Here is a 26731-nt window from a genome sequence, read left to right on the forward strand (position 1 = left end):
ATGCAGAGAAACAGATGGACTACAGTCAGTAATTGTAGAACTACAAAGTGCTTCTATATGGTAAGTGGAGCTGATAAAATGGACAGTGAGTGTAGAAACAAGGAGGTGGGTTTTAATGTTATGGCTGATCGGTGTATATAACATATATAACATGTTTTCAGGCCATTGCTCTGCCTCCGATTGCTAAGTGGCCTTACCAGAACGGTTTCACTCTGAACACGTGGTTCCGCATGGACCCGCTCAACAACATCAACGTGGACAAAGACAAACCCTACCTGTACTGGTGAGTCATGGATCCCTGCAGTACCACTCCAGATAGTACTAGTGTAGATGTGACGTATCTCCAGGGTCCTAGAGACCTGGGTTCTACCCCAGTCATAAATAAATAAATAAATAAACACGTATTGTACGTGTGTGTGTGTATGTATTTTTATATTTCCGCTGTTTGTCCCGTCAGTTTCCGGACGAGTAAGGGAATCGGCTACTCGGCTCATTTTGTAGGAAACTGCTTGATTGTGACGTCTCTGAAGTCCAAGGGTAAAGGATTCCAGCACTGTGTGAAGTACGACTTCCAGCCCAGGAAGGTAAAAACAGCAGCTTCTCGAAATAAAAGGGTGGTGTAGCTGTGTGACCGCTGTTCATGTGACGTAGCACCGCTGGGGGTGAGATGTTCTTTACACCCGGGGTACGTCGAGTCTGTCGGTCGTGTTCCGTCCAGCATCTCTTGTCCTGAATTTAATTGGAACGTCGTGTTGCATTATTACTTTATTGATTTATTTAAGGTGCAGGTATCGGTGCGCTCTCAGTGCAGGTCCCAGGCCCGGGGTAATAGGGAGGGTTGTAACAGGAGGGGGCATCCAAATCAGATATGCGGATCAAAATTTGGATTTGGAGTAAAATGGAGTACATAGGGAGAGTGCGGAGGGTGGATTGTACAGAGTAAAGGAGGGTGTGGTAGAGGGGTGAAGAACTCCAATAGGGATGAACTAGAACACAGACTGCGATCCAGGCATCAGCGTCCGACCTCACAAACGCTGTTCTGTACAAATGGGCGTAAATTCCCACAGACACACTCCAAAATCTCGGAGTAAGCCTTTTTAAAGAGTTATCTTTAGCTTGTTAGCGCTAGGATCTAGGGTTCGAATCCCCAGTGATATCGGCCAGTCTGGGGAACGGGTGCCAGGCAAGGCTCCGTGATAGACTGGCATCCGATCCAGGGTGTGTTACTGCAGTGTGCCAGGTGACCCCTGGGAAAACCGGACCCCCCACAGGGGCAAAGTGAGGTAAAAGAAATGAGGTTTGTATATTATTATATAAATAATAAATAAATCAAAGCTGAGTGTGAGAGGTCAGGTTTGTATCTAGTTTATTTGTTTGGCGATGTTTCCGCGCCCCCCTGACGGCTGTCCTCTCTGTGATCCTCAGTGGTACATGATCAGCATCGTGCACATCTACAACCGCTGGAGGAACAGCGAAATCCGCTGCTACGTCAACGGCCAGCTGGTGTCCTACGGCGACATGGCCTGGCACGTCAACACCAACGACGTGAGTGTCTCTCTCAGCCTAGTCTTATCCCGCTAAACCGACCCCGCCGCGTCTCACTGTTCCCTCTCCCGTCCAGAGCTACGATAAATGTTTCCTGGGCTCGTCGGAGACGGCCGACGCCAACCGGGTGTTCTGCGGTCAGCTCGGCGCCGTCTACGTGTTCAGCGAGGCGCTCAACCCGGCGCAGATCTTCGCCATCCATCAGCTGGGACCCGGGTACAAGGTAACGCACTCGCTTAACCGTTAATCACATCAAAGTGTTCTTACTGGTCACGGTGGTGTCACAAGTTTTGGGAACTTGGGTTCGAATCTCAGATCTGCTTCCCGGGTGGAAAGACCGTAGAGATTCCTCACAACTGCTGCACTTACGACCTCTGCTGGCGGATCGATGGTACTGCACAGAGTGTGGCTCTTTGTGCACGATACTGATCTCTGTATGAACCCATCTGGTGCAGGTGAAAAGAAACTGTCTGTACTGCACACGTGTGCCTGTGTTAGTCACGACCCTCCTCGATCAGCAGTAGAGATGAAATATGATACAATCGGGGAGATGGATACGACTAAATTGAGAGAAAATTGAGGGGAAATGCTCTATGGTAATGTCTCTCCCCTTCCTCCTCCAACTCTCATCCATCAACGAGCACGATGGACATGTCGTCTTGTTAATCTCTGTTTCTTTCGTCTGATTGGCTGGCTTCACTCGTCACCACGGTGATTGCTGATTGCCGCCTGTCCTCAGTGGGGGTCTGTGGTCTCGTCCGCACCTCGTCCTTATCTCGTTCGGACCTGTAGTTACTGATAAAGCCGTTAACTCCCTTATATTGTAAGAAGGGGGTGTTATCTGTGGGGGTGTTATTCTGTGTGGAGTTGGCATGTTCTCCCCGTGTGGGTTTCCTCCGGGTGCTCCGGTTTCCTCCCACATTACAGAGACATGCAGTCAGGTCAACTGGAGATACAAAATTGCCCTAAACGTGAATGCGTGTGTGTGTTTGCCCTGTGATGGACTGGCAACCTGTCAGTGCTGAGTGAATTTGACCCACCGCAGCCCTGACCAGGACAAAGTGTGGTAAAACAGAGACTGAATGAATTAATAAGATTTGTGTACTGAAAAGCAAGAGGGTCCTGGGTTCGATTCCCAGGTGGAGCAGTCCAGGTCCTTTCTGTGTGGAGTTTGCATGTTCTCCCTGTGTCTGTTTTTATCCAAAGCCACATGACTATGACTGAACACGGTTTTTGAGCAATTAAGGGATAAGGGCCTTGCTCAGGGGCCCAACAGTGGCAACTTGGCAACCTTCTGATTACTGGTCCAGTACCTTAACCACTGAGATACCACTGGTTAATTGGAGATAGTTGAAATGTAATGGACTGGCAACCTTTTTTTGTTTCAGTCAGTGAATCTGACCCACCGCGGCCCTGACCAGGATGAAGTGGTGGTAAAACACAGTGAATGAATGAATGAATGAGAGATACGGATGAAGTTTTGCTTTGCCACAACTGTGAGCTGTTTGTTTTAATAAATATAATAAATATCACACAATGATAGGTTGCCATGTTGTCACAAAATCACCTTCTGAATAATTAGATTGGCAGGCTCATGGTTTAAAAATATCTCGTAATTAGCGAAGCGATATCGCGGCTGATTATCTTGTAATCGAGTTAGCTCGGGATCACGACCGCCGGTAAACGACTGATTGAGCAGGCCGTAGATCGATCCTGCTCTGATCTCAGGGATCTGTTTCCTGCTACACGGCCCGGAATGATTCACCCACGCAAACATCAAAATACCTTTTTATTTATTAGGATTTTTTGTTATTAGGAGTTTCAGTTCATGACAGGACACATAGGCAGATTACCCATGATTCATCAGTTTAAGTTTGCTCACTTCTGTGTCTTTGTACTGTGGGAGGAAACCGGAGCACCAGGAGGAAACCCACACGGACACGGGGAGAACATGCTAACTCCACACAGAAAGGACCCGCACCGCTCAGTCTGGGAATCGAACCCAGGACCTAATACTTTAGATTAAATCATATTAACACTAAGATTTGTTTGTCAGCTCACGTAAATAAAACAAAGGAAGATTGATACGGCTTGGAGGCTTTTTAACAAAACTGGCGCCCATTCAAGCCCAACATATTGATTAAAGTCAGCATTTTTTTCTTTAAATTCCCTAATTGTACCAGTGGGGCGGCACGGTGGCACAGCAAGAAGGTTCTGGGTTCGATTCCCAGACGGAGCGATCCAGGTCCTTTCTGTGTGGAGTTTGCATGTTCTCCCCATGTCCGTGTGGGTTTCTTCTGTCAATACAAAAACATGCAGTCAGGTTAATTGGAGACACTGAATTACCCTATAGGTGAATGGGTGTGTGTGTGTGTGTGTGTGTGTGTGTCTGCCCTGCGATGGCCTGGCGCCCTGTCCAGGGTGTTACTGTGTGCCTTGCGCCCATTGAAAAGCCGGGATAGGCTCCAGCACCCCCCGCTGCCCTAATTGGATAAGCGGTTAAGAAAGTGAGTGAGTCCAAAGACATGTAGTCCGGTAAATTGAGATACTAAAAATCGACCCTGTGATGGACTGGCGGCCTGTCCGGGGTGCCAGGGGTGTTTCCTGCCTTACGTCCAGTGATTCGGACCCACCGTGACCCTGACCAGGATAAAGTGATGCTTAAAGAGACACTAAATGAATGAATGATTGTACCATCAACGGCTCATCAGATCCTCACAATTTACTGCGTTTTATAAAGAATTCAAATAAATTTTAAGCCGAATTAAGCTCAGTTCTGCTGGTCCGACCCTCCATAACAGTCCCGGTCTCACATGAGGCTCCTTTTGCTTTAAAGGAATAAAAAAATTATAAATAAATGAGAAAGTGAACTTTGCAAACCTGGCAGCAACAGTCGGTTCCTCCTGATGCCAAAACGTCTAGCAGTGTGAGTGTGAGTGTGTGTGTGTGTGTGTGTGTGTGTGTGTGTGTGTGTGTGTGTGTGCGCGTGTGCGTGTGTGCACTAATGAGGACACTGTACCAGAGGATGCCCAGATGCCGGAACAGCATGTGCCATGCCAGGCTCGGTAGCATGTGGTGCTGGATGTGATGGAGGTGACCTTCAGCTCATGTGTCGTGAAGCACTCGTGCACACGGGTGCATTTTCATTTCGGACGTTTCGGACCGAGATCAAAAGATACAGATCAAAAGACTTTGAAACTTTCCTGGTCACACTGTGGGTTACGGCGAAGCGATAACTGAAAACTGTGGCTTTTAGCGATCGAGTGGATCGTGAGGGACGAAGGGACCCAGTTTGGACGTGTGCGTCCTGCTGGAGTGACGGGTTTCGTCTTAGTCTTTCTGCAAGGCGCCAGTTTCACAGGAGCAAAATCATGACAGTAGGTGTAGTGTTGTTGGGTTTGAATCCGTCAGGACGCCTTTTTCACCTCCCAGCGAGTGGAACAGGAGGCAGATCTGGACTGCAGGCAGGCCAGTCAAGCACATGCACTCTGTAACAGACTTCCCGGGAACGTCAATGGGATTGTCCTTTATGGTGTTAATGTTGACGAGTTTTGGACCTGTGCTTTGAACACCTCTCTCAAAATAGTTCAGACGCCGTGAGGGCATTTTGTGGGCACGTGTACAGGGCACGAGTAAGGGTTACAGTGAGGTCGAGGTTCCGAGCCACTTTACATTGTTTACGCCGCTTGGTCTCTCCTCCCCACAGAGCACGTTCAAGTTCAAGTCGGAGAGCGACATCCACCTGGCCGAGCACCACAAGCAGGTTTTGTACGACGGGAAGCTGGCCAGCAGCATCGCCTTCACCTACAACGCCAAGGCCACGGACGCCCAGCTGTGCCTCGAGTCCTCGCCCCGGGAGAACGCCTCCATCTTCGTCCACTCGCCCCACGCGCTCATGCTGCAGGTAGGTACACGCCACACACTCAGACCAGCGTGGCTGCATGATTATGAGAAGCGCCAGGGTTTGGAAAGCTGTGTGAATCTAATACTAATGCATTCTGTGTGTGTGTGTGTGTGTGTGTGTGTGTGTGTGTGTGTGTGTGTGTGTGTGTGTAGGACGTGAAGGCCATCGTCACACACTCCATCCACAGTGCCATTCACTCGATCGGTGGCATCCAGGTTCTGTTCCCGCTCTTCTCACAGCTGGACTACCGGCAGCCCAACGACAGTCCTGTGGAGACCACCGTCTGGTAAGGACCTACACCCCCCCCCCAAATTTCTCCACCCACTCATAATCACCTTTGTGCCCTCATTACATGAAGTCATTTCTGTAATAGTGACCGTTACATAAAGTCATATCTGTAATAGTGACCGTTACATGAAGTCATCGTTACATGAGGTCACCTCTGTAATAGTGACATGAAGTCATCGTTACATGAGGTCATGAAGTCACCTCTGTAATAGTGACCGTTACATGAAGTCATTTCTGTAATAGTGACCGTTACATGAAGTCATTCCTGTAATAGTGACCGTTACATGAAGTCATTCCTGTAATAGTGACCGTTACATGAAGTCATTTCTGTAATAGTGACCGTTACATGAAGTCATTTCTGTAATAGTGACCGTTACATGAAGTCATTCCTGTAATAGTGACCGTTACATGAAGTCATTTCTGTAATAGTGACCGTTACATAAAGTCATTTCTGTAATAGTGACTGTTACATGATCTCATCGTTACATGATGTCATGAGGTCACCTCTGTACTAGGGACCGTTACATAACGTCATTTTTGTAATATTGACCGATACATGAGGTCATCGCTGTAATAGTGACCGCTATAAGAAATAATTTTTCCCTTTTACTCCCAATTTAGTCATATCCAATTCCCCTTGTTACATTTCACCTCTGCTCCTGACCGAGGAGGGTCGTGACTAACACACGCCCTTTCTGACACATGTGTAGCACCGACCGCTTCTTTTCACCTGCACCGTGCAGAATCATACGGAGAGCCGTATCGCGCACAGAGAGTCACACACTGATCTCTGTTATCCCCCGTCTGTTTAAAACACATGCTACAGGTTCTATTTTGCGAGTACAAACCCTGACAGACACGCGGCGTTTTAGAGCTCTGCACGCTCTCGTAGCCGTCGTGTTGTCTGAGTCAGTCGGTAAAGATCTGCGGCGAGCTGGCAGGCGTCATCGGCGGCATCCGAGTCGGCGGCGGATCTGTCAGCTGTAGCGCTCCATCGCGGAGCACGCGAAGACGAAAGCTAGCGCTGCCATTTCTCCGCTTAGAGCCGTGCAATGGATTCAGTCTGCGAATTTCAGAGTCCATGGGAATGATTCAGTGTGTGTGTGTGTGTGTGTGTGTGTGTGTGTGTGCGTGCGCATGTTAAACGCTATGCGACACACGCCGTTCTGCTAAAGCAGTCCGCCGCTAATGTGACGCTACGCTGTGTAATCTTGTTTGGACCGGCTGGGTTATGAAAGTGTTTTTGTTAGAAGTGGTTTTATTTTATTGGCCGTACGAGTACGGACGCGGCTCAGTAAACACACCGTTTATAGTGTGTGTGTGTGTGTGTGTGTGTGTGTGTGTGTGTGTGTGTGTGTGTGCGTGTGTATGTGTGTGTGTGTCCGGGCCCAGATTTGATAGGAAAGCATAAAGTCTGACATTGCAGGGACGCTTCAGTCCGCGGTAATAAACGTTTTAACGTCCGTACAGACTTTATTACTCTGCCTTCAGTTTCTGTTTTTTGGCTGCTCTGGAGTATCAGCCCCTCTGGGATTCGAACCCCTGACCTCCAGATCTCAGCAGTAGTGGGCTGGAGTGAGCTGGCATAATTACGTTTTCATTAACAGAAACTTAGAACCTCCATTTCGGAATTAAAAAAATAAAAGTGATGAATCTGTTATTGTAATATGTACCTGGTTTCATTATAAAGGACCTGAAAGCAGCAGGAGCAACAGTTACACAGTAAATAATCATCAATAATCTATTTCTACATCCATCACACAACTTTCCTGGAAAAAATAGAACTTACTGATTCATTCGCTGTTTGTTTTACCACCACTTTTATCCTGGTCAGGGCCGCAGTGGGTCTCCAGTTGTATCTGTCTAGTATCTCCAGTTGATCTAACTGCTTGTGTCTATACTGTAGGAGGAAACCGGAGCACCCGGAGGAAACCCACAGTCCTAGAATCCCAGAGTCCCGGAATCCCAAAATTCTTTAATCCAGAGTTCTATAATCCTAGAGTCCCGGAATCCCAGAGTCCTAGAGTCCCGGAATCTCAAAATTCTATAATCCAGAGTTCTATAATCCTAGAGTCCCGGAATCCCAGAGTCCTATGGTCCCGGAATCCCAGAGTTCCAGAATCGTAGAGTCCTATGGTCCTATAATCCCAGAGTCCTAGAGTCTTGGAATCCCAGAGTCCTAAAGTCCTAGAATCCTAGAGTCACATAGTACTAGAGTTCCAGAATCCTAGAGTCCTGGGGTCCTACATGTACACAGGGAGAACATGCAAACTCACAGGTGGTTCCCCAGTTGGGCAGCCAGGATCCTTTCTGTGTGGAGTTTGCATGTTCTCCCCGTGTCTGTGTATCCTCTGGGTGCTCCGGTTTGTTTCTGGGGTGTTTCTGCCTTTCACCCAGTAAACCCACTGAGACCCTGACCAGGATGGAGCGGTGGGAAAACAGACACTGATTGAATGAATGTTGTGATTAAGCACTTTTATAAGCTGCTTTGAATAAGATTGTGTGTCTGAATGTACTTTGATGTTTGTACCACCCCCGTGTGTGCCCGCAGTGCCACCCTCCTGGCGTTCCTGGTGGAGCTGCTGAAGAGCTCAGTAGCCATGCAGGAGCAGATGCTGGGAGGAAAAGGCTTCCTGGTCATCGGATACCTGCTGGAGAAGGTTCGGTTCTCCATGATTTAGTGGATTGGTACCAAGGGGGACTTATTTTGGGGGTTGTTTTTGACCGGATGGACTCTAATCCTAAAATCTTTGCTTCCCCCCCCAGTCCTCGCGTGTACACATCACCCGGGCCGTTCTGGAGCAGTTCCTCTCCTTCGCCAAGTACCTGGACGGACTCACTCACGGAGCTCCGCTACTGAAGCAGCTGTGTGACCATGTCCTGTTCAACGCCGCCATCTGGATTCACACACCAGCAAAGGTCAGTGCCGATCACCCAGTCCAGGAGTCCTAGAGTCCCAAAGTCCAGGAGTCCTAGAGTTATAAAGTCTTAGTCTCAGAGTCCCAGAACCTCAGAGTCCTAGAATTCCAGAGTCCCAAAGTCCTAGAATCCTAGAGTCCCGGAATCCCAGAGTCCTAGGGTCCCAAAGTCTCAAAGTTCTGGAATTCTATAGTTCCGAAATCCCAAAATCCTCGAGTCCCAGAATCTTAGTTTCCTACAGTCACAGAGTTCTAGAGTCCTTGAGTTCCAGAGTCCTAGAGTGTATGAATCCTAGAGTCCCAGAATCCTGTAGTCCCAGAATCCCAAAGTCCTGGAGTCTCTGAGTCCTATAGTTCCAGAATCCTAGAGTCTTAGAGTCCCAAAATTCTAGAGACCTGCAATCCCAGAGTCATAGAGTGCCAGAATTCCAGAGTCTGAGTCTTTGAGTCCTAGAGTCCCAGAATCACAGAGTCCCAGACTCCTAGAGTCCTAGCATTTTATAATCCTAGAGTCCCAAAGTCGTAGAGTTCCAGAATCCCAGAGTCATAGGGTCCCGAAATCTTAGTCAGAGTCCTAGCTTTCAGGAGTCCCAGACACCCAAAGTCTCAGAGTGCCATAATCCCAAAGTCCTACAGTCCCAGGGTCCTAGAATCCGAGGGTCCTAGAGTCCCATAATCCTAGAGTGCCAGGTCCTCTCCCAGTACCTGTTCTGGAATGTTATTGATTTTCTGGAGCACTTTTCTGTTCCCATCTACGACTGAAATAAATACATTTCACCTTTATTCATATCCTGTCATATAAATCTGTGTGTGTGTGTGTGTGTGTGTGTGTGTGCAGGTTCAGCTTTCTCTGTACACGTACCTCTCAGCAGAATTCATTGGCACCGCCACCATCTACTCCACCATCCGGCGGGTGGGCACAGTCCTGCAGCTCATGCACACACTCAAGTACTACTACTGGGCTACAAACCCGCTGGAGAGCAGCGGCATCACTCCTAAAGGGCTCGGTAAGCTCTCACACCTACACAATACTACATACATTCATTCATTTATTGTGGGTCAGTGGGTAAAAGGCTGTATGTTTGTCTGTTGACCTGTTACTGAAGATAAATGAAATAAAAAATTGTTTTTATTTTCTGTTTTTCTATAAAACGTTCCACTAAGACCCGAATAATCGCTCCCTCGCTTTACGCTCTCGTCCATTTTCCCACAATGCATCTCTTCGCTGTCTCATTCGGCTGCTCGCTCACATCTCCTGTCGTCTCGTCTCACTTTTCCGGTCCGTCAATCCCTCGCGCCGGTCCGTCCCGCTCTTCATCACCGCGTAACACAACGCCGCCTTCCGACACGCCGAGCCGAGACTCTTATTTAACTGAACAGTCAGTCGCATCATGCGTTAAATAAAACTAGGGGCATCAATCCCACAATGCCCTCTGTGTGCCACCGCTTGGGGGGCGTTCGACTAAACCCACAATTACATTTGTGCAAATTTGCACTTGATACTAAAGCAAACGTTTGGATGCAAATAACACACGTTAAGAACTTAGGTTGTGGGTAACATCAGGGACCCCACCTGACCCCCACGTTAAGAACCCAGACTGTAGAACTGTGTAGAAGTGTGTAGAAGTGTGTAGAATGTGTGTAATCTGTGTGAAATGTGTGTGTGTTGTGTAGAGGTGTGTAGAATGTGTGTAACCTGTGTGAAATGTGTGTGTGTGTTGTGTAGAACTGTGTAGAAGTGTGTAGAACGTGTGTAACCTGTGTGAAATGTGTGAGTGTGTATGTGTTGTGTAGAGGTGTGTAGAAGGTGTGTAACCTGTGTGAAATGTGTGTGTGTGCTGTGCAGAAGTGTGTAGAAGTGTATAGAAGTGTGTAACCTGTGTGAAATGTGTGTGTGTGTTGTGTAGAAGTGTGTAGAAGGTGTGTAACCTGTGTGAAATGTGTGTGTTGTGTAGAGGTGTGTAGAATGTGTGTAACCTGTGTGAAATGTGTGTTGTGTAGAACTGTGTAGAAGTGTGTAGAACATGTGTAACCTGTGTGAAATGTGTGAGTGTGTATGTGTTATGTAGAGGTGTGTAGAATGTGTGTAGAAGTGTGTAGAACGTGTGTAACCTGTGTGAAATGTGTGTGTTGTGTAGTAGTGTGTAGTACGTGTGTAACCTGTGTGAAATGTGTGTGTGTTGTGTAGAAGTGTGTAGTACGTGTGTAACCTGTGTGAAATGTGTGTGTGTTGTGTAGAAGTGTGTAGTACGTGTGTAACCTGTGTGAAATGTGTGTGTGTTGTGTAGTAGTGTGTAGTACGTGTGTAACCTGTGTGAAATGTGTGTGTGTTGTGTAGTAGTGTGTAGTACGTGTGTAACCTGTGTGAAATGTGTGTGTGCTGTGTAGAAGTGTGTAGTACGTGTGTAACCTGTGTGAAATGTGTGTGTGCTGTGTAGAAGTGTGTAGTACGTGTGTAACCTGTGTGAAATGTGTGTGTGCTGTGTAGAAGTGTGTAGTACGTGTGTAACCTGTGTGAAATGTGTGTGTGTTGTGCAGACGGTCCTCGTCCCACGCAGAAGGAGATCATCTCACTACGCGCCTTCATGCTCCTCTTCCTCAAACAGCTGATCCTGAAGGTGAGCGCTCGGCATTCCAATGCATCTCAGTGTTGCTACAGAAATTTTCAGTGTAATAAATAACACTATGATGTTCTGGTACTTCTAAAATAACGACATCATGTGGTGCCCACCACCAGTTCTGGCATCTCGGGCTTTGCTATCAGCCGACCGGGCACCTACACTGATAATAATTGGCTCATCAAGGGGAGGGAGGGCCGGAGGAGTTCTTCATAACTGCTGGTGGTACCGATGGTACTGCACAGAGACGGCGGATAATGGAGATCAGTGTGCGACTCTCCGTGCACGATACGGATCTCTGTATGAACCCAGCTTGAGTGTGTATTTGTGTTTTGCAGGACCGAGGTGTGAAGGAGGACGAGCTGCAGAGCATCCTGAACTACCTGCTGACCATGCACGAGGTGACGACCCCTTCGACATCCATTCTTTTACTACTTTTATTACACGTAGTGAAATAAGTGGTGTTAAAAAATAAATAAGGGCGCCGCCTAGTGGGGCGGAGAAAGAAAGACGTATATACCATATACATTTCCCCCCCAGTTTCCTTTTTCTTTTATTTCTCCACATTTTTACTTCCAGTCTTCTTTCTTTTATGTCACTTAATTTATCTCTTGTTTTTTGTGTATTTATTGTTTACTGTTGTACTATTTTTATTTATGATCATTTCTCTTCTTTTCTGTTTGTTTGTTTGCAGGACGAGAACATCCACGACGTCCTGCAGCTCCTGGTGGCCCTCATGTCCGAGCACCCGGCGTCCATGATCCCGGCCTTCGATCAGAGAAACGGGATACGGTGAACCATTTTTTTGTATTGTGTGACTGACGTTGATTTGATTTGTCACTGCGTTTTCACCCCGCAGCTCACTGTCAAAACTCTGCTGCTCGTCTTTATGTTGGGATTTTTTTATTATTTGAATGTTATGTGTTTTATATTAACGTGGCGTCTCTGTGTGTGTGTGTGTGTGTGCAGGGTCATCTACAAGCTCCTGGCCTCAAAGAGTGAGAGCATTCGCGTCCAAGCGCTCAAGGTCCTCGGATACTTTCTCAAGCACCTCGGACACAAGTGGGTGCTTTTAATGCTTGAATGTGGAGTTTTTTGTTTTAGATTTATCAGTTTCTCCTTACTGAGGGCTAAGTTTTACATCTTTATGTGCAAGTTAATACAGTGGAACCTCAGTTCTTGGCTCTCGACAGTCTACAAAAGAAATGCCCTGGATGTTGATTGTATCCTCGGTTCTCAACCAACCAACCTCACTTTGTTGATTCATGCGTCCCTCAGGCCGTGGAACAAAGATCAATTGGGTCGGTTTGCTCGTGTCTGTCAGTCAGTGCACAGTTTCCGCAAAATGTTATATATATAAACACACATTTGTAATCTTGCAAATTCCCCCCCAGTGGGATAATAAAAGGCTCTTAATTTATCTTATCTTAAAATAAATCTAAAAAATGTTATAAAATCTTGTAAGAACCACGATAAAGGTGAAAAAGATCTTGAAATCTACTTTCCTTAGAACAAATCAGGTTTAATTTTCTTTCATTTTATATATTAATCGTGTTTTAAGTGTTTTTTTTTTTTATAATTTGACTTATGTACTTAATATTATGCAGGGTAAAATGAACAGAATTATCCAATTTACATAAATTTCTATGCGAAAAATAGATTCAATTACCAAACAAATCAGTTTTCCACATGAATCGAAGTCTCCTGGAGGCGATGATGTGAAGAGAACCGAGGTTCCACCGTATTTACAGACACGTGTGGAGCAGGTGATGTAAAATTGGAACCCTTGAATGCATTAGAGAGCGAAGCTGAAACCGAGCAGAATAATCAGACTGACAGTCCGGTTATATACGGCGGTGAGGCTATGCTGCACGCTGCAGAAATGAATTCTGGGAAAATCATTCCCAGGGAATGAGCTCAAGTAGAGAAAATAACGTTCTGTTTTTAATGTAGTTTGATGTCTAGATAGAGACGTGAGATACGATTGCTTGTGTGTGTGTGTGTGTGTGTGTGTGATGGCAGGAGGAAAGTGGAGATCATGCACACACACAGTCTCTTCACGCTGCTGGGAGAGAGACTGATGATGCACACCAACACTGTGACGGTCACCACCTATAACACACTCTACGAGGTGCGTAAACACACACACACACACTGGAATTAGTCCATCATCACGATCATTTAATTCTGAATTACACAAATAAACTAAATACATCCAAACATCAACATTAAACCAAGGACGACGCATAGAGTCACACCAGAATAACCCAGCAACACCAAACCTGAAACCATTAAAGAAATTCTTACACTAGAACCGTTTTAACCCTCCTCACAGCCATCAAAATATAAATTATAATATATAATGGACCCAAAATACAAAGACAAGATACAATAATCAGACCTGTGCCATAAAATGACACACATCCGTGTTAACAAGGCCCCCACTCGCCCCCTCTGTGGCCCCCTATGAGCTCCCGAGTTCGAATCTCGGCTCCGCTACCGGTCGTCTGGGCGCCCCCTAGCAGGCACAATTGGCGTTCAGTCTGAGGGTGGGAAAGACCCGGACTAATGGGCCTGTGTGAGGACCTCGGGGGGGTGTGTTGGGCGAATATACACCCTACTTGAACTCTGTCTGGGTCCCCAGCGGCGGATTGGCTACATCAAACTGGGAGAAAAAGGGGGTAGAATGCAAAAAAAAATAGAACGATAATGTTATACTGGTAACACTGGAGTATTTAAACAGAACGATGGTGTTTTGTGTTCCTCTGTAGATTCTCACCGAGCAGGTCTGCACCCAGGTGGTTCATAAACCTCATCCAGAACCCGACTCCACCGTCAAGATCCAGAACCCCAGTGAGTGTCACTATTGTAAATTAGTGTGTGAGGCGACAGCGCCACCTGCTGCTCCGTCGTGCCAGCGCTCACGTTCTCTCGGCCTCTGTGTGTCTCAGTGATCCTGAAGGTGGTGGCCACGCTGCTGAAGAACTCCACGCCCAGCGCCGAGCTGATGGAGGTGCGCCGCCTCTTCCTGTCCGACATGATCAAGCTCTTCAGCAACAGCAGAGAGAACAGGAGGTACGATTTCACCCGCCGATCTCCATTGTCCCCCGTCTCTGTGTGGCACCGCGGTCAGCCAGCAGAAGGCGCAACTGCAGGTTCTTAATTAACACCCCACGTAGCGGAGAGAGAAACGCTCCGTTCGCTCGTTAGCTCGTTAGCGTCCAAACTTCACAGTGAATTCTGAGCAGCTTTACTTTCCCGAGGCGGCGTAATTCGGCGGCGAGCAGACGGCGCTCTGTGTCAAAAACTGGCAGCCCAAATGAGTCTGAGCCGCGGGTTTGGGCGCGGCAGATGTTTCAGGCTCATCATCGCTTCAAATGGAGCTTTCAAGACGTCGGACTGAAGTGCTGAATCATGGGAACTCAGACTGGAACTGTACTGCATAACAAGCTACTTTTTAGCAGTTTATAAACTGGAGAGTGTGTGTGTGTGTGTGTGTGTGTGTGTGTGTGTGTGTGTGTGTGTGTGCGCGCGCGCATGTGTGTAGGTGTCTGCTGCAGTGCTCCGTGTGGCAGGACTGGATGTTCTCTCTGGGTTACATTAACCCCAAGAACCCGGAGGAGCAGAAGATCACCGAGATGGTCTACAACATCTTCCGAATCCTGCTGTATCACGCCATCAAGTACGAGTGGGGCGGCTGGCGCGTCTGGGTGGACACTCTCAGTATCGCCCACTCCAAGGTTGGTGAAATTTGTCATGTTCTTCTTTCCTGTTCGTGATTTATGATCTACGGAGAATAACTGGCTCGTCTGAGGGAGGGAGGGTCGTTGGGGTTCCTTATAAGTGCTGCAGTTACTCCCTCTGCTGGCTGATTGATGGCGCTGCACAGAGACGGGGGATAACGGAGATCAGTGTGTGACTCTTCGTGCCCGATACGGCTCTCCATATTATCCCACCTGGTGCAGGTCAGGTGAAATACCACTGGGGAATGGGATATGACTAAATTGGGAGAAAAATTGAGGGAGGAGGATGTTCAGGGGTTTGAATCCCCAGCAGTACTCCTGATCGGTGGGCGTCCACACAGACATGATTAGCTACGTCTGCATTGGCTGAGACACTGCGATGGATGGTCCAGGAAGTGTTACTGGATTGTGTTTCCTGGGGAGAAAGGACCCACCGCGACCCTGACCATGATAAAGCTGTAGATTGATTTATAAGGAGAGAGAAGGAGCAGTGGCGCTGCATGTGAGCTGAATGGATGCGTGTCAAACTACATACAGCAACGAAGCACTGAGTTAACGTACAGCGGTCTGTCACGCCACTACAATCTGACCGGGTTTTGAATCTCAGTGGTGCTATCAGCCGGTCGGGCGTCCATGCAGACATGATTGGGTGTGTCTGAGGGTGGGTTGGGCGCTTCAACGTGCGAATTGTCGTGATTACAGGCGATGAACCTCCTCCGCTTTCTTCATCAGGTGACGTACGAGGCGCATAAGGAGTACCTGGCCAAGATGTACGAGGAGTACCAGCGGCAGGAGGAGGAGAACATCAAGAAGGGTAAGAAGGGTTCGGTGAGCACCATCTCCGGCCTGTCGGCTCAGCCGGCGTCCGTCAACGGCACTCTGGAGGCGCGCGAGGCGGACGACACGTCTCAGACCCACACCCCCGAGAGCGAGGCCGAGTACGGCGAGAGCGGCGAGGCGCAGAACCTGCTGACCGATGCCAAGGAGCACGTCCACGTCCACGAGCTGCTGGTGGACATCAAAGCCGAGAAGGTGGAGGCCACCGAGGTGAAGCTGGACGACCTGGACCTGTCTCCGGAGGCGCTGGGCGGAGGGGCGGGCGGGATGGAGAACGGCCCGCTGGTGGAGGTGGACTCGCTCCTGGACGCCGCGTACTGCGTCCACAAGCTCAACGGGGGCCTGGCGCCCAAGGTGGAGCCGGACGTCGGCGTGAGGACAGGCGCGGGCGAAGACGACGCCAACCTGGGGCCTCTGATCACGCTGGACGACGAGAAGGACGTCACACCCACGCCCAGCAACAACGGCTTCCTCTTTCCGAAAAGTGACGAAAAGCTGCTGCCCTCCCTGGCCACGCCCGAGCCCCTGACGATACCCGGCACGGAGCAAGTTTCCGTCCCTGTACCTGGATCCAGCGCCAGCGATGACCTCAGCCTGCTGGCACACATGACGTCCTGCGGCGCCGACCTGGCACCCGAGGACGGCGGCTTTAAGCTTCAGAGCTCGCTGGCTGACATTAGCACGCTGGCAGAGGGCGGCGAGAGCGGCGCGGGGGAGGTGGGCGTGCCGAAAAGCGGAGACGGCATCAGCACCGTGTCGGACACGGAGAGGTCGGACGACGGCAAGGACAAAGAGGCGAAGAAGATCCAGACGACGGCGACCACGCAGGTACGGGCACGGCGGGCATCCGAAATCTCTCAGCTTTATAGAAACTGAAATCAGAAAAAGTTGGGACGCTTTTGTATGTTTAGTTTGGCTTTTATTTAATTGCAGACGGTCAGAACCCGAATGATTTCACGTTCTCTCTGCAGGCTCTGCACGGGCGTTCGGGCGCTCAGATGGAGCGGGATCTGCGTGTGGACCTCGGTTTCAGGGGGATGCCCATGACGGAGGAGCAGCGCCGCCAGTTCAGTCCCGGTCCCCGAACCACCATGTTCCGCATCCCGGAGTTCAAGTGGTCACCCATGCACCAGCGCCTACTGACCGACCTGCTGTTCGCCCTGGAGACGGACGTCCACGTGTGGCGGAGGTGAGTGAGCGCCACATATTTAGGGCACAAGTTACAGGTTACAACTGCCCTCATTATGGGGGCACAGGTTACAACTGCCCTCGTAAGGGGGGCACAGGTTACAAGTCCTTATAAGGGGGGCACAGGCTACAACTGCCCTTGTAAGGGCAACACAGGCTACAATCCCTTGTAAGGGAGGCACAGGCTACAACCGCCCTCATAAGGGAGACAGGCTACAACTGTTCTCGTAAGGGAGGCACAGGTTACAACTGCCCTCATAAGGGAGGCACAGGCTACAACTGCCCTCATAAGGGAGGCACAGGCTACAACTGTTCTCGTAAGGGAGGCACAGGTTACAACTGCCCTCATAAGGGAGGCACAGGCTACAACTGCCCTCATAAGGGAGGCACAGGCTACAACTGCCCTCATAAGGGAGGCACAGGTTACAACTGCCCTGCCCTCATAAGGGAGGCACAGGTTACAACTGCCCTGCCCTCATAAGGGAGGCACAGGCTACAACTGCCCTCATAAGGGAGGCACAGGTTACAACTGCCCTGCCCTCATAAGGGAGGCACAGGCTACAACTGCCCTCATAAGGGAGGCACAGGTTACAAGCCCTTTTAAGGGCAGCACAGGCTACAATTGCCCTCATAAGGGCAACACAGGCTACAAGCCCTTTTAAGGGCAGCACAGGCTACAATTGTCCTTGTAAGGGCGGCACATTCTGCAACTGCCCTAGCGTTTGAGTTACTAGACTGGTAATCGAAAGGTCGTTGGTTCAAGCCCCACCACTGCCAACTTGCCACTGTTGGGCCCTTGAGCGAGACCCTTAACCATCAATTGCTTGGACAATATACTCTCACAGTACCTTCTCCTGGAGTTCTACCCATGGAGGACCCTAAATAATGTGGCGTACTGTAATTCTATAATAGTTAATTCTATTTTTCTCGCTTTGTTTGACCTTCCAGCCACTCGACTAAGTCGGTCATGGACTTCGTGAACAGTAACGAGAACATCATATTCGTGCACAACACCATCCATCTCATCTCTCAGATGGTCGATAACATCATCATCGCCTGTGGCGGGATCCTGCCCCTGCTGTCCGCCGCCACCTCGCCCTCTGTAAGTGGCAGAACAGCGCCGCCTGCAGGCTGCACACCGGTACACTCGTCTAATACACGCCAGATGATCTGAGAGTTCGTTCCAGTTACAATAAACAAGTAACCATGTCGCGCCTGGTGTGATTTAGGTTCAGATGATTTTTCTGGTGATTTGAAATGTTGCTCTAGATTATTTTATGTAGCCGTTTGAATTTAAGCATCGAGATTGAGATGCATTAAAGCTTTAACATTTCAGTTCATGATTTGCATGAAATGTGCACGTTTATAATAAAGTAGTGATCGTATTTCAGCAGCTATCTGTTCATCATGCTCTTATAAATATCATATTACAATAGACTGAACTGAATTATAATAAACTCTCCTTATTGCAGTTCATGACACACACACACACACACACACACACACACACACACCTTGGTTATTTATTGAACTTACACTATGCTGACAAAAGTTTCTATGTCCACATCAATATTTACGTTTCTACTGAAGTTGTAGATTATTATTGTACATGCAAACCTGCTCAGTCTCTTTTTCTATTTATATATTTATTTATTTATTTATTTTGAGTGCTCCCGTATTTACAGGTCGCCACTGCAAATCGTTCTGGTCCGCCTACCTGATTCAGCACAGTTTTTATTCCAGACACAGCCAATCAAGTCTGTGTAGACGCCCAAATGGCCGATAGCATGGGCTGTGAACTTGCTCAGTCATAGACGCTATAAATCTGATTGAATGAATGATCATATTTAATTCAGTAGCTCTAAAAATGATGCATTGCACTGAAAATGGTTAATATTTTCCAAACATCAATGTGTAAGTATGAGCTATAAGGAGGTTAAGAAGTTGTTGTTTCCTGTTTATTAGAAGTAAACACTAATATGCATCACATTTATCTTACTTTCCATTATTTTGACTCCCTTTTTTCAGCAGATCTTATTGCTAAACTCTGTTTATCTGATTTATTAATAGACTTGTTTTGCAATCATTTATTATGCTTGGTTAGTTCAGGGGTGTCCAAACTGCTGCTATTAAGATGGATTTTATAGAGCAATTCCTAGTGTGAACACTGGGTGTCGCTATAAATCAGATTAACACTCCCAAACCGCTTCACCCATAACGGCGCTGCACCTACAGTGTACATTAACGTTGCTGAACCGCTGGATAGACGAGGCGGCTTCAAAAGGATTTTCTACTGATTTCAGAGGGAAGTGGTTATGTTTAATCTGTCAGGAAACTGTACTGTAATGAAAAAGTGTAGTAATGTTCCCATTAGGATTATAAACTAATAATATTAATAATAATTCTATTGGGATGATAAACTGTAATAATAATAATAATAACAATAATAATGTTTCCATTAGGATTATAAACTAATAATAATAATAATAATAATAATTCTATTAGAATTATAAACTATAATAATAATAATAATAATAATGTATTAGAATTATAAAATAATAATAATAATAATAATAATAATTCTATTAGGATTATAAACTATAATAATCATAATAATTAATAATAATAATAATTTTATTAGGATTATAAACTATAAACTATAATAATAATAATTATATTAGGTTTATAAACTATAATAATAATAATATTAATAATAATAATAATTCTTTTAGGATTATAAACTATAATAATCATAATAATATAATAATAATACTAATTTTATTAGGATTATAAACTATAATAATAAAAATAATAATAATTCTATTAGGTTTATAAACTATAATAATAATCATAATAATTATTTTAGGATTAGAATTTATAATAATAATATAATAATAATAATACTAAATCTATTAGGATTATAAACTGTAGCAATGATAATTTTATTTATTTTTTATTTATTATATTAAGTCTGGGCCTCTCACTGCATATTTTTTGTACATCCGGCCCTCAAGAAAAGTTTGGACACCCCTGGTTTATTAGGATTATATTAGTTTGTATCTCTGTGTGTTTTATACCTTATTCTTCCTCTTTTCTCTTTTGTGTCTATGTTTGCATGAACAGAGCTCTAAGGTTAGTGCCAGCGCTGTAAGTTTCCATTTTGTTCTACATTGTTTTGCTGCTTGTTGACTGTTTGATTTCCGTTACTTCAGAATGAATCGTGTTCGTTTGTTTGTTTGTTTTGGTGGTTTGATCCTCATGATTAAGATCGGTGCGTGACTCTCCGTGCACAATACGGATCTCCGTATAAACCCCCCGAGTGCAGGGGAAAAGAAGCGGTCAGTGTCGGAGGGGCGTGTGGTAGTCACAGCTCTGCTTCGACAGGAGTGGAGGTCTGGGATCTGAGAATTGGACACGACTATCTAATCAAGCGGAATTGGCAGATCACACACTGCGCCCCTGTGCCCCACCTGCTGGGAAACTAGGCAGCACAGAGGGGCACAACTCCTAAATCTAACAGTACCAACATATTTAGCAAATAAACCTCAGAATATTAGTATTAGCTGGTTAGTGTGGTTCCACAACGTTACTCAGTCTGCTCAACCTGACCTACCCACTGGTTTACCCAGCATGTCGTTGTGTGTGTGTGTGTGTGTGCTCACTCATGTTCATATCTGAAATGTGTTTATGATTCGTGTGATAGTGTGTGACAGTGGTAGTTCAAACCTTCTGACCTCTACCCTGTGTGTGTGTGTGTGTGTGTGTGTGCGCCCGTCAGACGGAGCTGGAGAACGTAGAAGCAACCCAGGGCATGTCGTCGGAGACGGCGGTGACGTTCCTCAGCAGACTCATGGCGATGGTGGACGTGTTGGTGTTCGCCAGCTCTCTGAACTTCAGTGAAATCGAGGCTGAGAAGAACATGTCGTCCGGGGGGCTGATGCGCCAGTGCCTGCGCCTAGGTGTGTGTGTGTGTGTGTGTGTGTGTGTGTCACCTGGCCAGGGAATTGAACCCAGACCTTTCATGCTGTGAGGCGACAGGCACCGTGTCGCCTTGTTTACACACCTTTCTAAGTCAGAAGATAAAAATGACAAAATAAAATACATACTTGCATACACACAATCACCTATCTGAGTGAATGAGTATCTACACTAACTACCAATGTTTAACCTGGTTATCTCTGCTATTTTCATCCACGTAAAGCCGTTATTAGCCTGTGCACGACCTTATTCGTACGTCCTGACCTCTTACCCGTCCGTCTTTCCCTCCTCGTGCAGTGTGCTGCGTGGCTGTCAGGAACTGTCTGGAGTGTCGGCAGAGGCAGCGGGATCGAGGCAGCAAGCCCTCGCTGCCTGTCAGCAAGACCCAGGAGAACCTCCAGAGCGCCGCCGCTGCCGCCGGCAAGGTGACCCCGACATGAGTAGTATAAATAATGTACAAGAACGCAAATCGAACCCAGACTTACCTTATCTAGGCAGCGTGGGTAGTATTTACCCCACCAACATACATGCTAGCATACACACAATCACCTATCTGAGCAAATGTATTTAAGTCACAATCACATACATGCTTACATATACTCAATCACCTATCTGTGCAATTTATTCACACACACATAAAATACATGCTTGCACACACACTCACCTATCTGAGCAAATCATTCACACACACACACCATATACATGCTTGCATACACACAATCACCTATCTGTGCAAATAATCTCACACTGTTAGATATTGTTAAAATTGTCCCTGTCCATATACTTATGGTTCTTTGATTTTTGGGTCTGCTTCATAGTATTTATCCACACACACCCACATAATCGCATATCTGAGCAAAATTATTCAACCCCCCCCACACACACACGCATTTACACACACACATCCCTCACCAAAAGTATTTGACCCCCCACCTACTGTACCACTGCTGAGCTGCAATCATACTCGCATTTTTTTGGGACGTGCACCTCTCGGGTCGCATACTAAAGCCAAGAACGCTCAGACTTTATTTGAATGCGTCCCGGTATCGTGTGTTGAGCTCGGCGTGTAACAGCAGGTCTGCGCCGCTGTGTGTGTTTCTGCTGCAGAGCGCCATAGCCAACGTCCCTCGCAACCTCTCGCCCATTAAGGACCCGGACAGATTGCTGCAGGACGTGGACATCAACCGCCTGCGTGCCGTCGTCTTCAGAGACGTGGTGAGTCTCGTACGTGTGTGTGTGTGTGTGTGTGTGACAGATTATTAGCATGATCAGGTGGAAGGACAGACTTTTGATACCATGACCATGTGTGTGTGTGTGTGTGTGTGTGTGTGTGTGTGTGTGTGTGTGTGCAGGACGACAGTAAGCAGGCTCAGTTCCTGGCTCTGGCTGTTGTTTACTTCATCTCCGTCCTCATGGTGTCCAAGTACCGGGACATTCTGGAGCCTCAGCGGGAGATCGGACGGTCCAGCAGCCTGTCGGGGAGGAGCATACGACAGGAAATTAACTCTCCAACCAGCACAGGTGAAGCCCCCTCAGTTTCCCCTTCAATTTAGTCATACCCAATTCCCTGGTCTTATTTCACCTCTACTGCTGCAGACTAACACATGCCCTCTCTGACACATGTGCAGTATGGACTGCTTCTTCTGTTCATACGGAGACCCGTATCGTGCACAGAGAGTATCCCCCATCTCTGTGTAGCACCATCTATCAGCCACCAGAGGGCGTAACTGCAGCATTTATTAGGAATCCCTTTAGTCTCTTACTATCACTGTGTTTGGTACTGGCTCAAAAATGTGGACGCCCCTTCTAATTGTTAAATTTGGGTGTTTCAGTCACCCTCTTTGCAAACCAGTGTATACAATCACTGACAGAGACTGCACGTTATGCTTTAGATGCTCTTACTGTACTTTATGGGCACAAATCCCTACAGACACACTTCAAAATGTTGTGGAAACACTATACGTACCCCCCATGGGTTTGGTATGGGATTGTGAACGTTGATGTGATTCTTGCTATAACTGTGTGTGTGTGTGTGTGTGTGTGTGTGTGTGTGCAGAAAACCCCTCCTCGTTCTCAGACATCGGACGAGCCACCGACCGCCCGCTGGACGATTTACCCCTGGAGTCCTCGCTGCCTCACACCGACTCGGGCATCGGAGACGAGCCGGTGAGCGCCGCCCTAAACGGCTCCGACCTGGGCATCATGTCGCCGAGCGTGGGCGGAGCTCCGGACGCCATGAGCGAGCTTCTCTGTACGCTCTCGGCCGAGGTGCGCAAGTCCCACGAGTCTCTGCTGGAGTCTCCGCCCGGCGCCGACGCGCTCAAGCCGGCGGCCTCCATCTCTAGCATCAGCCAGGCCAACAAGGGCATCAACGTCAAGGAGATTCTCAAGAGCCTGGTGGCGGCACCGGTCGAGGGCACCGAGGTGGGTCCTGAACCTCAGCCGTACCACCCGGACCCGGCGCTGAAGAGGGAGACGGCCGCCATGCTGCCCATGCAGTTCCACTCGTTCGACAGGAGTGTGGTGGTGCCGGTCAAGAAGCCTCCGCCGGGTAGTCTGGCGGTGAACACGGTCGGCACGCCCACCAGCAGCGCCATACCCTCCTCTGGCAGCACGCCAAACATCTTCGCCGCCGCCAGCACCACGCCGAAGAGCATGATCAACACCACGGGTAAACGCACACACCCGCACGGCGTACGGTTCTCTCAGTGTCGAACAATCAGTTCCCATATAGCATGTCACAGTGAGAGTCCTAATGCATCTCTTATTGTATTAGAAATGTAGCAGCCAGACTGAAAATCAAAACTTCGAGCTCGCGGGTTCGTATCTCAGCTAACTGGCTCATCCGAGGGAGGGAGGGATGGAGGGGATTCCTTATAGCTACTGCAACAGAGACGGGGGATAACGTAGATCAGTGCGTGACTCTCCGTGCGCGATACCGATCTCCGTATGAACCCGTCCGGTGCTGGGGAAAAGAAGCGCCCGGTACTGCACACGTGTCGGAGGAGGCGTGTGTTAGTCATGGACCTCCTCTGTCAGGAGTAAAGTCGAAAATACGATTGGGGAATTGGATACGACTAAAGTGCCTATGCTCATCTCTTGCAGGTGCTACAGACTCCGCGTCCTCGTCCTCCGCCTCCTCCTCCAGCTTTGTGAACGGTGCCACCAGCAAAAACCTGCCCGCCGTGCAGACGGTGGCGGCCATGCCCGAAGACACCGTGGAGAACATGAGGTACGTCTCGCTCTTCCTCGCCTCCGCTCGTCCTCAGCCTCTTAGTACTATTTTTATGCAGGGCAAAGCGAGTCATCTGTGTGCTGGTTGTTTTTTTATCCATCTACTCTTCATTTGCTCATTATTTCAAGTTTATTTCCACTGGCTTTTATAAAAGCATGGCTGCCACTTTTTGTTGCATGCGCATGATGCCCGGGCGACCTTTTATTTGGTGGCGCGTCATGTTTAAAAACGTGCACTTTTCATATGTTTGTACTTGTTTAGTAATATGATAATAAACCTATACTGTGTGTTTATAATGCGCTGTTATTCGGGAGACATGAACAAGCTTGAGCTTCTACAGTATCTGACAGTATGGTACGCGTAACTGCTGTGTGTTTGTGCCCGTTTGTATTGCAGTGCCTTTTGTGAAGTGGACCCGTATAATAACCCGCTGCGCGGCGGGCTGACGCCTGCAGAGCTCAAATCCTTTAGCTCGCTGGCAGGATTCCACACGGGCCCGAGAGATGAGGGCCAGTTTCTTAGGCAAGGAAGCTTCGACTACAGACGAATCCGACAGCTCCCACCTCCCTCCGTCCTCTCCGACACTGAACTGTCGAAACGTCTGAGTCCAAAACCCAGAACTAGAGAAGAATGTAACACACCAGTGTAATTTATGCCTGCCAGGCTATCAAAGGGCTTTTCTGCCAATTCAGGCTATGCAGTCTGGGGTTAGGGTGGGTGGGTCTGACTACAGGGGTGGGTACCTGTTGCACTGGGCATCTTTGTCTAACCCCTCTCCCCTCAGACCTCATAGGCTCATTGAAGCCCTAAAATGTGCATTTATGTTCCAATCCTAGTGCTGCAGCTGATTATAGTCATTATTAATTAATAAATATATTGATTATCTTTTCGATTCCTTGATTAGTGTATTAAACGACGAGCTCAATAAAGACATGATTTGTTGTAGCCTTGCGGCTAGTACTGGACTAGCAGTAAGAAAAGGTCGCTGGTTCAAATCCCACCACTGCCAGGTTGACTTCAGTTGCTTAGACTGTATACTGTAAGTCACTTCGGATTAACCATACAGAGCGCTGACCTTTAACCCTGCTGAAGACCACTGGCCTTCTTGTTCAGCATGGGTGACTGAATTCCCACAGGCACACTCCAAAATCTTGTGGAAAGCCTTCCCATTGCCTTAGAAAGAAAGAGGGAGGGTGGTGCACATTGGTTTGGAATGGCCTCATTTAGCAGATGCGTTTATCCAAAGTGACGTTCAGTACTGTGACAGTATATTGTCTAAGCAATGGTGGGTTAAGGGCCTTGCTTAAGGGCCCAACAGTGCCAACCTGACAGTGGTGGGGCTTGAACAATCAATCTTTCAGTTATTAGTCCAGTACCTTAACCACTAGGCTATAACTGCCCTACTACTGGCCTCACAAGTGACTAAATAGGCAGATTAAATTCCCACATGCACACTCCAGAGCCTTGTGGAAAGCCCATAATTCCCATAGTTTTGGAATGGGCTCTCCAACAAGCTCTTTGTAAGGTGTCCGAATACTTTTGGCCATATAACGTGTCATTGGGATGTATCATAGCTCATAAAAGTAAAACTGAAGCTGGTTCTTGTTTCTGGACTCGGACGTTCACTCTCTCGAACCGCTCTCCGCTCTCCCTGCTGCTCTGCCTCCTTCTTCTTCCTCTCTGTTCTGATCGTCTGCTGTGTTTGGTGTTTGGGAGGTGGACGCTGATCGGTGCGCACCATCTACACTGCTTCTGTCATCTGCTGAGTCAGTCCCACTCCAAAGATCCAAACGACATGTCAATACCGTAGTACATTACCACACACTGACACCAACCGGCACGGAAACGTGAGATTATCTTATCGTTTCCTGTTAAAGTGGGCCTGAATCAAATCACCTCTTTCTCATCTTTCTTACTCCCTGCTGTAGCATCGGCCTCCTCTCGAGTCACTCGGACGTTTCCCTCAACTTTGCTTTCCCATTCTGAGTACGGTGTCGTATGCATCCACCAGCCATTAGTCTTAGTCCTAATCTTAGTCTAGCTTAGTTTAGCTGAGTGCCTGGGGGTGGGGGTTAGAGCTAATTTGATCCTACTTAGTCCTTGTTTGTACTTGTATGGCGCTTGTAGGCGTTATTAACACAGCATCGACCCTCAATCAAACCCTCTAACTCCTAATTCTTACCCACTAGTGAAGGAAGGGATTCAGAGAGCTCATAGAGTACGGTCCAAACTCTGAGTCTGCTACGTTACATTCAGTACAAAACAGTAGGCTGGCATACAAAACGAATCAGAAAAAGTTAAGACGGCATGAAAAATGCAAATTAAATAAAAATGCAGTGATTTTTTAAATATTTAGTTTGACTTTTATTCAATTGCAGACAGTCTGAACCCAAATTATTCACGTTCCGTCTGGTCGCCTTCATTTCTTTTGTTGATTTACATCAATTCCCTCATTTCAGGCCTGAAACTTGTAACCT

The 26731-nt window shown here is 47.6% G+C and overlaps 1 protein-coding gene across 1 annotated transcript in view; it reads left to right on the plus strand.

Moving 5' to 3' along the window:
- Positions 1–26731, plus strand: part of nbeaa (neurobeachin a) — a 72981-nt gene that overhangs the window by 27363 nt on the left and 18887 nt on the right. Inside the window, exons 5-31 of the mRNA XM_063014621.1 lie at positions 162–283; positions 458–584; positions 1426–1545; positions 1622–1768; positions 5252–5449; positions 5602–5735; positions 8289–8397; positions 8504–8656; positions 9494–9662; positions 11194–11273; positions 11612–11674; positions 11968–12065; positions 12243–12335; positions 13296–13404; positions 14045–14126; positions 14225–14348; positions 14821–15013; positions 15749–16681; positions 16825–17042; positions 17990–18143; positions 20820–21000; positions 21317–21444; positions 22127–22234; positions 22372–22540; positions 23076–23690; positions 24125–24251; positions 24651–24776. Of these exons, the coding sequence (XP_062870691.1) occupies positions 162–283; positions 458–584; positions 1426–1545; positions 1622–1768; positions 5252–5449; positions 5602–5735; positions 8289–8397; positions 8504–8656; positions 9494–9662; positions 11194–11273; positions 11612–11674; positions 11968–12065; positions 12243–12335; positions 13296–13404; positions 14045–14126; positions 14225–14348; positions 14821–15013; positions 15749–16681; positions 16825–17042; positions 17990–18143; positions 20820–21000; positions 21317–21444; positions 22127–22234; positions 22372–22540; positions 23076–23690; positions 24125–24251; positions 24651–24776 (4880 nt within the window). The remainder of the gene's footprint in view (positions 1–161; positions 284–457; positions 585–1425; positions 1546–1621; positions 1769–5251; positions 5450–5601; positions 5736–8288; positions 8398–8503; positions 8657–9493; positions 9663–11193; positions 11274–11611; positions 11675–11967; positions 12066–12242; positions 12336–13295; positions 13405–14044; positions 14127–14224; positions 14349–14820; positions 15014–15748; positions 16682–16824; positions 17043–17989; positions 18144–20819; positions 21001–21316; positions 21445–22126; positions 22235–22371; positions 22541–23075; positions 23691–24124; positions 24252–24650; positions 24777–26731) is intronic.

This window comes from Trichomycterus rosablanca, chromosome 18 (assembly GCF_030014385.1).
Source record: "Trichomycterus rosablanca isolate fTriRos1 chromosome 18, fTriRos1.hap1, whole genome shotgun sequence".
Taxonomy (NCBI): Eukaryota; Metazoa; Chordata; class Actinopteri; order Siluriformes; family Trichomycteridae; genus Trichomycterus; species Trichomycterus rosablanca.